The following is a 12,569-nucleotide window of genomic DNA, read 5'->3' as shown; positions in this document are numbered from 1 at the left end:
CCGACTTCGGGGGGTCTTCCGACTTCTCCGCTCTCTTCTCCCGCTCTCCGTTTATTTTTCTCTACTGCTGGGCATCACCGCTGTCTTCTTTCAGCTCTTTCACCAGCGGGGGGCCCGGTCTTCTGCGTTGTCTTCTTCTCTTCTTCTCCTCTTTGATGATGAGAAAAATAACCGGAGAAGAGAGCGGAGAAGTCGGAAGACCACCCCCCCGAAGTCGGAAGAAGACCCCCCAAAGTCAGAAGAAGGGAGAAGACCGGGCCGCCGCTGGTAAAAGAGCTGAAAGAAGACAGCGGTGGTGCCCGGCAGAAGGGAGAAGTCGGAAGACCCCCGAAGTCAGAAGAAGACCCCCGGAGCTGCCTAATAAACTACTTTAAAAACTGTGTAGTGTTTTTTTATTGACATTTTTCTACCACCAGGTGAATAGGTAAGGGTATGATGTACCCCATACTCTTTCACATAGGGTGGGGGGCCGGGATCTGGGGGCCCCCCGTATTAAAAGGGGCTCCCAGATTCCGATAAGCCCCCCGCCTGCAGACCCCTACAACCAACTGCCAGGGTTGTCGGGAAGAGGTCAACATGGGGACAAGGTGCTTTGGGGTGGGGGGGGCCCAAAGCACCCACCCATGTTGAGGGCATGCCGCCTGGTACACCTCAGGAGGGGGGGGCGCTCGCCCATCCCCACCCTCTTTCCTGACCGGCCGGGCTATGTGCTTGGATAAGGGTCTGGTATGGATTTAGGGGGGACCCCCACGCAGTTTTTTCGGCGTAGGGGGTTCTCCTTGAAATCCTTACCAGACCTAAGGGCCTGGTATACGCCTAGAGGGGGAACCCATGCCGTTTTTTTATTTAAAGTTTTGCGTGGAGTTCCCCTGTGGGAGGGAGGGGCTTGCCTTTAGAACAGGTTCACACTGTGGCGACTTCCTGTAAAGTTGCCTCACTGTGAACGGGGATACGACTTGGAGGCGACTTCCATTGAAGACAATGGGTACAGGTCGCATAGAAGTCGGATTGAAGTAGTACAGGAACCTTTTCTGAAGTCAGAGCGACTTCAGTAGTGTACATTAAGACGGCTCCATTCACTTCCATTCATTTTCTCGACCGCGCGACTTGAAGTCGGATCCCAGGTCGCCCCAGCGTGAACCGGCTCTTAAGGTACTATTGACATAAAATTTTTACCACATGCCGGTAACAACCCATGCAACCCATACATACAAAGAAACCAAAACAAAAAAGTTCCAAAATGTAGTTATGTGTAATAAAATGGAATGACACAGGGAAAAAGTATTGAACACATGAATAAAGGGAGGTGCAAAAAGGCATGGAAAGACAAGACACCAGCTGAAATCTATCAGAAATTAGAAAGCAATCCTGCCCCTCGTCAGTGCAAATTAATATCAGCTGGTTCAGTCTCAACTGATGGCCTATAAGGTGTCTCATTACCAAGGTGTCACACAAGAAACATCTCATGACCTTTGCAACCTTATTGTTGCAAAACATACTGATGGTATTGGTTACAGAAGGATTTCTAAGCTTCTGAATGTTCTAGTGAGCACTGTTGGGGCCATAATCTGGAAGTGGAAAGAACATAATTTCACCATAAACTGACCGCGATCAGGTGCTCCTCGCAAGTTTTCTGACAGAGGAGTGAAAAGAATTATGAGAAGAGTTGTCCAGGAGCCAAGGACCACTTGTAGAGAGCTTAAGAAAGACCTGGAATTAGCAGGTACAATTGTTTCAAAGAAAACAATAAGCAGGGCACTCAACCCCCATGACCTGTATGCACGCTCACCACGCAAGACTCCATTGCTGAAGAAAAAGCATGTTGTAACTTGTTTAAGGTTTGCTGCACAACATTAAGACAAGCCTGTGAAATACTGGAAGAATATAGTCTGGTCAGAGGAGACCAAAATTGAACTCTGGATGCCATAATACACAACCTGTTTGGAGGTCAAATGGCACCGCACATCACCCCAAAAACACCATACCAACAGTGAAGTTTGGAGGTGGGAACATCATGGTGTGGGGATGTTTTTCAGCATACGGTACTGGCAAAAGTCCGATCATTGACCATTTCTGAAGGCATTTGTTTTGGTTTCTTTGTATGTATGGATTTCATGGGTTATTACAGACGTGGTGAAAATGTAATTTTACTAGCACCTGTAGAAATATATTTACCTAGAAAAAAGGTGACGTGTGTGTGTGTAATCATTAACCACTTGCCGACTGAGCCATAGCCGAACGATGGCTATAGTGCCATCCAATGACAGAACAATCACTTGTCAACAAACCGGTGCATGTCAAGTTCAGCTCTCTCCTCACACCAATAAGTACAGCATGTAAGGAGAGAAGAGAGCCAGTGTAGCAGCACGAGTGGGCTGGATCTGGAGTGCCCACATCCCTGATCTGTGCCCATCCATGCCATATCAGTGATTATCCATGCCCATACATCTCTCGTCCATGCCACATCAGTGCTCACCTGTGCCCTACAGTGCCTCACAAAAATGTACCGTATTTATTGGCGTATAACACTCACAAAATAGAGGGTAAACTGTGCCTGCGTGTTATACGCAGGGGGCTGTGGAAAGTTTTTTCCTGAAACTTCCCTCTTAAAGTTAGGGTGCGTGTTATACGCCGATAAATACGGTAATTGTCAGTCAGGAAATTAGATGTGTAATTTATGTTCCAAGAACAACTGACGGTGCTCTGCATGGTTGAAAGAAAAACTTACCATGCCACTTACTAAATACCTTGGAATGTCTACTTTCCAAAAATGAATAATTTGGGGGGGGGTATTTGTACTTTCCTGGCTTCCTAGGGTCTTAAATGAGATAGGCCATCAGTACATCAGGTGTGATCAATTTTCAATGATTGGTACCATAGCTTGTAGACTATGGGGTAGGTCCACAGAGCGAGTACGCCGGTGTATCTACTGATACGCCGGTGTACTTTCAAATTTCCTGCGTCGTATTGTTGTTTTGAATCCTCAAAACAAGATACGACGGCTTCTGGGTTAGATCCGACAGGCGTACGTCTTCGGATCTAAGATGCAATTCTTCGGCGTCCGCTGGGTGGCGTTCACGTAGTTTTCCGCGTCGGGTATGCAAATTAGCTATTTCCGACGATCCACGAACGTACGAGCGGCCGGCGCATTTTTTTACGGCGTCTCTAGTCGGCTTTTTACGGCGTATAGTTAAAGCTGGTATTTAGTCGCGTATAGTTAGACTTGCTATGTTAAGTATGGCCGTCGTTCCCGCATTTAATTTGAAATTTTTATTATTATTTTTTTTTTTTGCGTAAGTCGTCCGTGAATCGGAATGTACGTAAGTCACGTCTATGTTAAAAAAAATGACGTCCTTGCGACGTCATTTAGCGCAATTCACGGCGGGAAATTTAGGGACGGTGCATGCGCAGTTCATTCGGCGCGGGGACGCGCTTCATTTAAATTAAACACGCCCCCTAATCGCCGATTTGAATTCCGCGCCCTTACGCCGCTTGAGATACACTACGCCGCCGTAACTTACGGTGCAAATTCTTTGGGGATTCGAACCGGCAAAAAGTAAGTTACAGCGGCATAGCGTATCTCACATACGCTGCGCCCATCTATTTCTATGTGGATCTACCCCTATAACTTTCACCCAGACCAAATATAATGCACTGATTTTGGTTATTTTTACCAAAGATATTTAGCGGTATAAATTTTTCTAAATTTTATAACCGAAACAAAGGAAAATGCATTTACTTTTTTACAAAATTTTGGATCTTTTTGTTTCATTTACAGTGTAATAAACAAAAAACCTGCATGACTGAGTAATTCTCATTCAAAATGTGAGGGCACTTAAAGCTGAAAATTTACCTGGTTAGGAAGGGGGTATAAGTGCACAAGTGGTTAATAATGGTCCAGCTTGGCTTAATGCAAGTATCCATATCAGATACAGTACCTGGATGGCTGTTGGGGATTCTGAAAACCAATAAACACAGGGGGTCCTCACTCAGCACCGCCACTGTTCAGAGAATGTCTTGCATTTTTTGTGACATCAACTGCCCCTCTTCTCCACCTTGTCCAATCAGGGAACGCCTTGTATTCATTGAAAAAAAATACAGTGCATTCTATGAATTGCGGCAGTGCCAAATGAGAGAAACTATGTGGTCAGTGTGCAGAGGGCAAGCCACTCATGCAGGACCTGGTCAATCACAGCTATAACTGTGTAGCATTAGCTACAATAGTGGTTTTCAGCCCCCCGGATATAAATTATGGATAATTATATAAAGCCAAGTTGGACTAATGTAAATTGACAATAAAGATTCCACTTTAAACTGATAATATATCTGTATATGACAAATAATATAGCAGGGAAGATGTGCAATCACACAGTTCTCTCTTCTGCAGCTCTAACACAAGCTCGATACCAGGGACTGCATTTTATGAATGGGCCACACAACGCAGGCTGCAATATTGAGCAATGCTGCATTGTATAACAGAGAGCAGACAGCAATATCCACTCCAAATTATTCTAGAGCCTGCTCATGTAGGCTAAGTATCCACAGACCTAGATATAGAAGCAAAGGGCCTGATTCCCAAAAGAGATACGCAGGCGGAACTGCTGTTCAGTCTGTGCCTAACTTTGGAAACGATCCTCAAAATGCTTTTTCCAAAGTTAGGCAGAAAATCTGACATGTGTAAGACACTTACACGGTCAGATCTTAGGATGCAGTACCGCATCCGCCACTGGGGGCATTTCTCATTGAAATGCAGCTTTGAGTATGCAAATGAGGACTTAAGCAGATCCACAACGCTTTTCATCAGCTTTTCATCCTTGTGATTTCTGCGTAAGTTCCGATTTGCTTGTGCAAAACTAGGGCTGGTTTTACAATGTGGAAAGTTAGTCACACCTTGTAAAGGCCCATTCAAGCGACGGCATTTGGTATGCTTTCCTGAGGGAGAACTCCACGGCAATTTTTAAATTCAAAACCGGCATGGGTTCCCCCCCCAGGAGCATACCAGGCCCTTAGGTCTGGTATGGGTTGTAAGGAGACCCCCCCCTACGCCGAAAAATCGACGTAGGGGTCCCCCTACAATCCATACCAGACCCGTATCCAAAGCACGCTACCCGGCCGGTCAGGAATGGGAGTGGGGACGAGCGAGCGTCCCCCCCCCCCCTCCTGAGCCGTGCCAGGCCGCATGCCCTCAACATGGGGGGGTTGGGTGCTCTGGGGCAGGGGGGCGCACTGCGGGCCCCCCCCACCCCAGAGCACCCTGTCCCCATGTTGATGAGGACAGGACCTCTTCCCGACAACCCTTGCCGTTGGTTGTCGGGGTCTGCGGGCGGGGGCTTATCGGAATCTGGGAGTCCCCTCAAATAAGGGGGCCCCCAGATACCGGCCCCCCACCCTAAGTGAATGGATATGGGGTACATCGTACCCCTACCCATTCACCTGGAGGCAAAAAGTAAAAGTTAGTAAACACACAACACAAGGGTTTTTAAAATAATTTATTATTCTGCTCCGGAGGCACCCCCCTGTCTTCTTTATTAGCTCTAATACCAGGGGGGGCTTCTTCTTCCACTCTCCGGGGGGGGTTTCTTCTTCCGCTCTCGGGGGGGGGGCTTCTCCGCTCTCCGGGGGTCTTCTTCTATCTCCGCCGCTCTCCGCTGTTGACTCGGCGAACCCCGGTTCTTCTGCAGCTGTCCGGTGCCTTCTTCTTCAGCGCTGGCTGCCTGCTATCTTCGTGTGTTAGCTCAATTACTAGCAGGCAGCCATCGCGGTCTTCTGTGACGTCAGGTTCTTCTCTTCTGTTCTTCTCCCCTCTTCCGATGTTGACTCGTCGCCTCTTGTCACTGCAATGATGGAAGCGCGCCTTGCATCCCATTTATATAGGCATCACCGTCCCATCATGCTCCGGCAGGTACCCACGTGGTGGGTGCCTACCCACGTGCACCCACCACATGGGTACCTACCGGAGCATGATGGGACAGTGATGCCTATATAAATGGGATGCAAGGCGCGCTTCCATCATTGCAGTGACAAGAGACGACGAGTCAACATCGGAAGAAGGGAGAAGAAGGTGACGTCACAGAAGACCGCGCTGGCTGCCTGTTAGTAATTGAGCTAACACACGAAGATAGCAGGCAGCCAGCGCTGAAGAAGAAGGCACCGGACAGCTGCAGAAGAACCGGGGTTCGCCGAGTCAACAGCGGAGAGCGGCGGAGATAGAAGAAGACCCCCGGAGAGCGGAGAAGCCCCCCCCCGGAGAGCGGAAGAAGAAACCCCCCCCGGAGAGTGGAAGAAGACCCCCGGAGAGTGGAAGAAGAAGCCCCCCCTGGTATTAGAGCTAATAAAGAAGACAGGGGGGGCCTCCGGAGCAGAATAATAAATTATTTTAAAAACCCTTGTGTTGTGTGTTTACTAACTTTGACTTTTTGCCTCCAGGTGAATGGGTAGGGGTACGATGTACCCCATATCCATTCACTTAGGGTGGGGGGGCGGTATCTGGGGGCCCCCTTATTTGAGGGGACTCCCAGATTCCGATAAGCCCCCGCCCGCAGACCCCGACAACCAACGGCAAGGGTTGTCGGGAAGAGGTCCTGCCTGTCCTCATCAACATGGGGACAGGGTGCTCTGGGGTGGGGGGGCCCGCAGTGCGCCCCCCTGCCCCAGAGCACCCAACCCCCCCATGTTGAGGGCATGCGGCCTTGCACGGCTCAGGAGGGGGGGGGGCGCTCGCTCGTCCCCACTCCCTTTCCTGACCGGCCGGGTAGCGTGCTTTGGATACGGGTCTGGTATGGATTGTAGGGGGACCCCCTACGTCGAATTTTCGGCGTAGGGGGGGTCTCCTTACAACCCATACCAGACCTAAGGGCCTGGTATGCTCCTGGGGGGGGGGAACCCATGCCGGTTTTTTCTTTGAAAATTGGCATGGAGTTCTCCCTCTCAGGAATGCATGCTGAGCGACGCTGTAATTTTTTTTTAAAATTATTTGTTTTCCCGGCGCGTATATTTTTTTTCACCCGTCGCAACTTTAGTGTCCCGTCGCAATCCACAAAGCCCGGCGTCAATTACGTTCGCGCGCTGCACGTCGGGAAAATGACGTCACACGCATGCGCAGTACGGCCGGCGCGGGAGCGCGCCTCATTTAAATTTTAAACGCCCCCCGGAGAGGAGGACCGCCTTGCGACGGAGGCACTTAAGTTACACGGCCTGAAATTTCTAGGTAAGTGCTTTGTGGATCAGGCACTTAGGTAGAAACTTTAAGTCAGTGTAACTTAACTGCTGAATGTTAAGTTAGGCAGCTTTTTTGGGAATCAGGCCCAAAGCACCTAATATCAGTAGTTGGGCTGTCGTAAGAATGCTGTTGGACCAAGCAAAGCAAGTCAACGACAAGCAGGGCCGGCGCTACCACTAGGCAGATTAGGCAGTCGCCTAGAGCGCACTGCCGCCTAGAGCGCAGCCATGGCCGCTGGCTTAACTACACTCCACTGGGAGGAGAGGGTGCCTGGAGCATGTCAATGTGCCTCGTCCTCTACCCGGCTGTCAAGCACCATGTGTGTGGCTGCGCGGCAATCAGTAGCACCCTTGGGGAGGCGTGGGCGGCTGGGCATCCATCGCTATAATGGCAGTGAACAGCGAGGGGCCAGCCGACTCAAACGCAGATAAGCCCGGGATTCGGGAGAAGAGCTCCACCGTGACACCGCCTCCTCCTTGACCTCGTCCTCTGACCCCGCCTCCCCAGGAGACAAGCGGGCACAGCGTACCCCATGCTGCCTTCCAGAGCATGGACTGCTCCAAGTTCCTCCGCATGCTCTGATGTGAGGACCGGAGCTGACAGGCTCGCCGCTCACTGGGGGCACAGAGGACGGGCAGGACTCAGGCTGCTGAGCCTCCGGGAGCCACTGGAATTGGACGGATTGTGCAGGAGACTGACATCATTGCATGGAAGGTACTGTCTGTCGTCAAACACACCCGCAGACAGAGACTGGGACTGCAGGGACAAGGCTAGGAGTCTCTTATCTCCCCACAACTCCCCCCAACTCCCCTTCTCAAGCCCCCTCCCCTCTTTCTAAGCCCCCCTCTCAGTCCTTCTCTCTCGATCAGCCCCCTCCCTATACCCTCAGCCATCCCTATACCCTCAGCCATCCCTATACTCTCAGCCCTCCCTATACCCTCAGCCATCCCTATACCCTCAGCCATCCCTATACCCTCAGCCCTCCCTATACCCTCAGCCCTCCCTATACCCTCAGCCCTCTCTATACTCTCAGCCATCCCTATACCCTCAGCCATCCCTATACCCTTAGCCCTCCCTATACCCTCAGCCCTCCCTATACCCTCAGCCCTCCCTATACCCTTAGCCATCCCTATACCCTCAGCCATCCCTATACTCTCAGCCATCCCTATACTCTCAGCCATCCCTATACCCTCAGCCCTCCCTATACCCTCAGCCATCCCTATACCCTCAGCCATCCCTATACTCTCAGCCCTCCCTATACCCTCAGCCATCCCTATACTCTCAGCCATCCCTATACCCTCAGCCATCCCTATACCCTCAGCCCTCCCTATACCCTCAGCCATCCCTATACCCATCCCTATACCCTCAGCCATCCCTATACCCTCAGCCATCCCTATACCCTCAGCCCTCCCTATACCCTCAGCCCTCCCTATACCCTCAGCCCTCCCTATACCCTCAGCCCTCCCTATACCCTCAGCCCTCCCTATACCCTCAGCCATCCCTATACCCTCAGCCATCCCTATACCCTCAGCCATCCCTATACTCTCAGCCATCCCTATACCCTCAGCCCTCCCTATACCCTCAGCCATCCCTATACCCTCAGCCATCCCTATACCCTCAGCCATCCCTATACCCTCAGCCCTCCCTATACCCTCAGCCATCCCTATACCCTCAGCCATCCCTATACCCTCAGCCCTCCCTATACCCTCAGCCATCCCTATACCCTCAGCCATCCCTATACCCTCAGCCCTCCCTATACCCTCAGCCATCCCTATACCCATCCCTATACCCTCAGCCATCCCTATACCCTCAGCCATCCCTATACCCTCAGCCATCCCTATAACCTCAGCCATTCCTATACCCTCAGCCCTCCCTATACCCTCAGCCCTCCCTATACCCTCAGCCCTCCCTATACTCTCAGCCCTCCCTATACCCTCAGCCCTCCCTATACCCTCAGCCATCCCTATACCCTCAGCCATCCGTATAAACTCAGCCACCCCTATACTCTCAGCCATCCCTATACTCTCAGCCACCCCCTCCTTTCTCTCTCAGCCCCCTGTCTTTCAGCCATCCCCCCCTCTCTCAGCCCTCCCTATTTTCTCAACCCCCGTCTCTCTAAGCCCCCTCCCTATTCTCTCAGCCCCCCCTTAGCCCACCTGTCTATCAACCCACCCATCTCTATCAGCCCCCCTCTCTTAGCACTCCCTCTCTCAGCCCCCACTCTCCTAACACCCCCTCTCTCTCAGACCCCTCTTCTCCCTCTCTCCCAGACCCCTCTTCTCCCTCTCTCTCAGACCCCTCTTCTCCCTCTCTCTCAGACCCCCCTTCTCCCTCTCTCTCAGACCCCTCTTCTCCCTCTCTCTCTCTCTCTCTCTCCCTCTCTCTCTCTCCCTCTCTCTCTCTCTCTCTCTCTCTCTCTCTCTCTCTCCCCCTCTCTCTCTCTCTCTCTCTCTCTCTCTCTCTCTCTCTCTCTCTCTCCCCCTCTCTCCCTCTCTCCCTCTCTCTCTCTCTCTCTCTCTCTCTCTCTCTCTCTCTCTCTCTCTCTCTCTCTCTCTCTCTCTCTCTCAGCCTTCCCTCCCTCCTACCTACCTCTCTCTCAGCCCTCCCTCCTACCTACCTCTCTCTCAGCCCTCCCTCCTACCTACCTCTCAAAGCCTCCCTCTCTTACAGCCGCCCTCTCAGTCCCCCTCTCTTTTAGCCCCCCTCTTCCCTCCTCCCCAATTAGCTGGTCGTGCCTAGGGCACAAAATTGGCTAGCACTGGCCCTTTTCAGGTAGGTCAGTGTATGTGTCAAGTCACATGTGTTACAAGGGCAAAGGGGGTGGAGTCAGGGGCAGAGCCAAAGTGGGGGGCGGCAAAATGAGGTTTCGCCTAGGGTGTCAAAAATCCTTGCACCAGCCCTGACGACAAGCCACATAATGAACAGGTTGTTGTGGACAAAATCGCCAGAGAAGGCAGAAGTTTACTCTGAGCTGTTGGGCTTGAGACATATTTTTCATACCTGTTGGTTGAAAGATGCCTGGCAGGGGTCTGAAATCCCCCCCTTCCCTCCTCTTAATTCACCTTTTAAAGCCCACAAAAAAAAAAAATCATATGTAGATCCCATGTCATGGTCTTTGCTTTCATTCAACCAAAATTAACTTAAAGTGTTTGTAGACCTCAGACATGAAATATGAACAAAGCATATCCCTTTATAACGTGTACTTGTCTCAATTAAGAGCACTAAAAGTGTAATTTCTGACACTTTATCCTGACACCAAGAGAAAAATGGTTATGGGGAATGACCTCCAGCTGATTGACAGCCTCAGCCTCAGCTCTGTACTTGTAAGCTGCCTAGAGAGAGAGGGGGGGGGGGTGTCCATGCCCGCCAATCAACTCTCAGAGCTCTCTTTACTGAGTTCTGCAAAGTGTAACTTTAGCTCTCCACACTATTTTCTGAACTCTCAGGCCTCGTACACACGACAGAGTTTCTCGGCAGAATTCACCGAGAAACTCGGTCAAAACCCGGATTCTGCCGAGAATCCCTGTCGTCTGTACAGTTTTGGCTCGATGGAGCCGCCGAGGAACTCGACGAGAAAATAGAGAACATGTTCTCTATTTTCTCGTTGTCCGCGTTGTTCTATGGGAGAAGGCGGCCCGCCGAGCTCCTCGGCGGCTTCATCCCAAAACTCGACGAGGAACTCGACGTGCCAAGCACGTCGAGTTCCTCTGTCGTGTGTACGGGGCCTCAGACAAGCTTATAAATTCAGGACTTTGACTGAACATAGAGAAACGAATACTGCAGATAGCCGGGTACAACTTATGTAGAATGATTTGTTTCATTTATGTGTACCACCTGAGGGTAGTCCCTTCACTGGATATATGTAAGGTTTACAACTACTTTAAAGATATCCTGTATTGGTGCATGACTTCAAATTGTGTTTTTTATTTTTTTTGTCATATTGTAGGCTGGAATTGGGTTAAGTGGGAAGAGTTTCCTCCAAATGACCAGCTGTTCTGGGCTTTGTACTGTTTAAGACAGCAAGGATATAATCCCTTCACAGAAGATTTTAATCATCTCTACCCAGCCCAGAGATGACCCTGGACAACAAGAGATTTTATAGTAGAAAATATATTTACTGCACATTTTCTTTAATACGGCAACATACATTATTTACCTGTGTTTTCAACCTAATTTCCAGCTGTAAAAACTTGTAGTTTAACTAGATTTTTTATTGCCTCACTTTTTCTGTTTTCAATTTCAAACTGTAGAAACGGTTACAGAAATAAATACAAGGAACGGTTCCAGCAAAGACTCCACCAATTACATTTTACACAGTAATATTTGTGACGGACATAGTTTAAATGTTTTGAAGCCTTTTACAAAGCGGTAATAAAAGACCTAGGGGTGTATCTATAAAACATTCATTGGGCTAATGTCACAAGCATTCATTTGGGCTACATAAAACGTTCCTGTATTTTCTATATTACTATAACATCCTAGGTTTGTCAGCTCCATCTAGTGGCCAAAGTGCAGTATATTTAAAAAAAAAAGCACAGTCAGAAAATATACAGCATTTTGGCCTCTAGATGGAGCTGTTGATCATAGGAAGTCATAGTATTGAAAAATAAATAAAAAATAGATTCCTGCATCCAATGATATTTTTATTAAAAATACACCACAGTATTATTAATCATATTGTATCATTTGCAGCACCGATTGTAAACACTTACAATCTGACAATAGATGACGGAGTGACTGAAGGAACCTGTAAGAGTCGGTTCACACTGGGGCGACTTGGGATCCGACTTGAAGTCGCCTCAAGTCGTCCCAAGTCGCGCTGTCCAGAAAAGCAATGTAAGTGAATGGGAGCCGTCTTAATACACACTACTGAAGTCGCTCCGACTTCAGAAGAGGTTCCTGTACTACTTCAATCCGACTTCTAGGCGATTTGTACCCATAGATTTCAATGGAAGTCGCCTCCAAGTCTGATCACTGTCTTAACTGAAGCAACTTTCCAGGAAGATAACATACATTTCTCAGGCAAACCCCTCCTGCCCCCCTCCCTCCCCTTCCCTCTCCCAGAGCTGATTGTTGTTTGATTGGCCACTGGAAAGTCTCCTGTCCTGGAGGCGACTTCAAGTCGTGTTGTAAATCGCCCCAGATCGCCCTGTGGTTCATGTTCAAGTCGTGTTGGAGTCGCCTCTGAAAGTCGTGCTGGAAGTCGTGTCGCCCTAGTGTGAACCGACTCTTAGTCAAACCGTGGCTCAACTGCCAATTTTGTTTACCTTCCTACAGCCACATGTGTGAACAAGCTTAAAAGATAAAATACATAGGGCCGGATTCAGAAAGAGATATGACGGCGTATCTC

The 12,569-nt window shown here is 49.7% G+C and overlaps 1 protein-coding gene across 5 annotated transcripts in view; it reads left to right on the top strand.

The window, feature by feature from the left end:
• Positions 1-11,623, top strand: part of NUDT15 (nudix hydrolase 15) — a 61,902-nt gene extending 50,279 nt beyond the window's left edge. For all 5 annotated transcript variants that reach the window (XM_040341246.1, XM_040341241.1, XM_040341243.1 and 2 more), the window contains exon 4: positions 11,166-11,623. In XM_040341246.1, coding sequence (XP_040197180.1) covers positions 11,166-11,296 — 131 coding nt within the window. In that variant the 3' untranslated portion in view covers positions 11,297-11,623. The remainder of the gene's footprint in view (positions 1-11,165) is intronic.
• Positions 11,624-12,569: the final 946 nt, after the last annotated feature.

Source organism: Rana temporaria, chromosome 2 (assembly GCF_905171775.1).
Source record: "Rana temporaria chromosome 2, aRanTem1.1, whole genome shotgun sequence".
Classification (NCBI taxonomy): Eukaryota; Metazoa; Chordata; class Amphibia; order Anura; family Ranidae; genus Rana; species Rana temporaria.
This window is presented reverse-complemented; position numbering and strand designations above follow the sequence as displayed.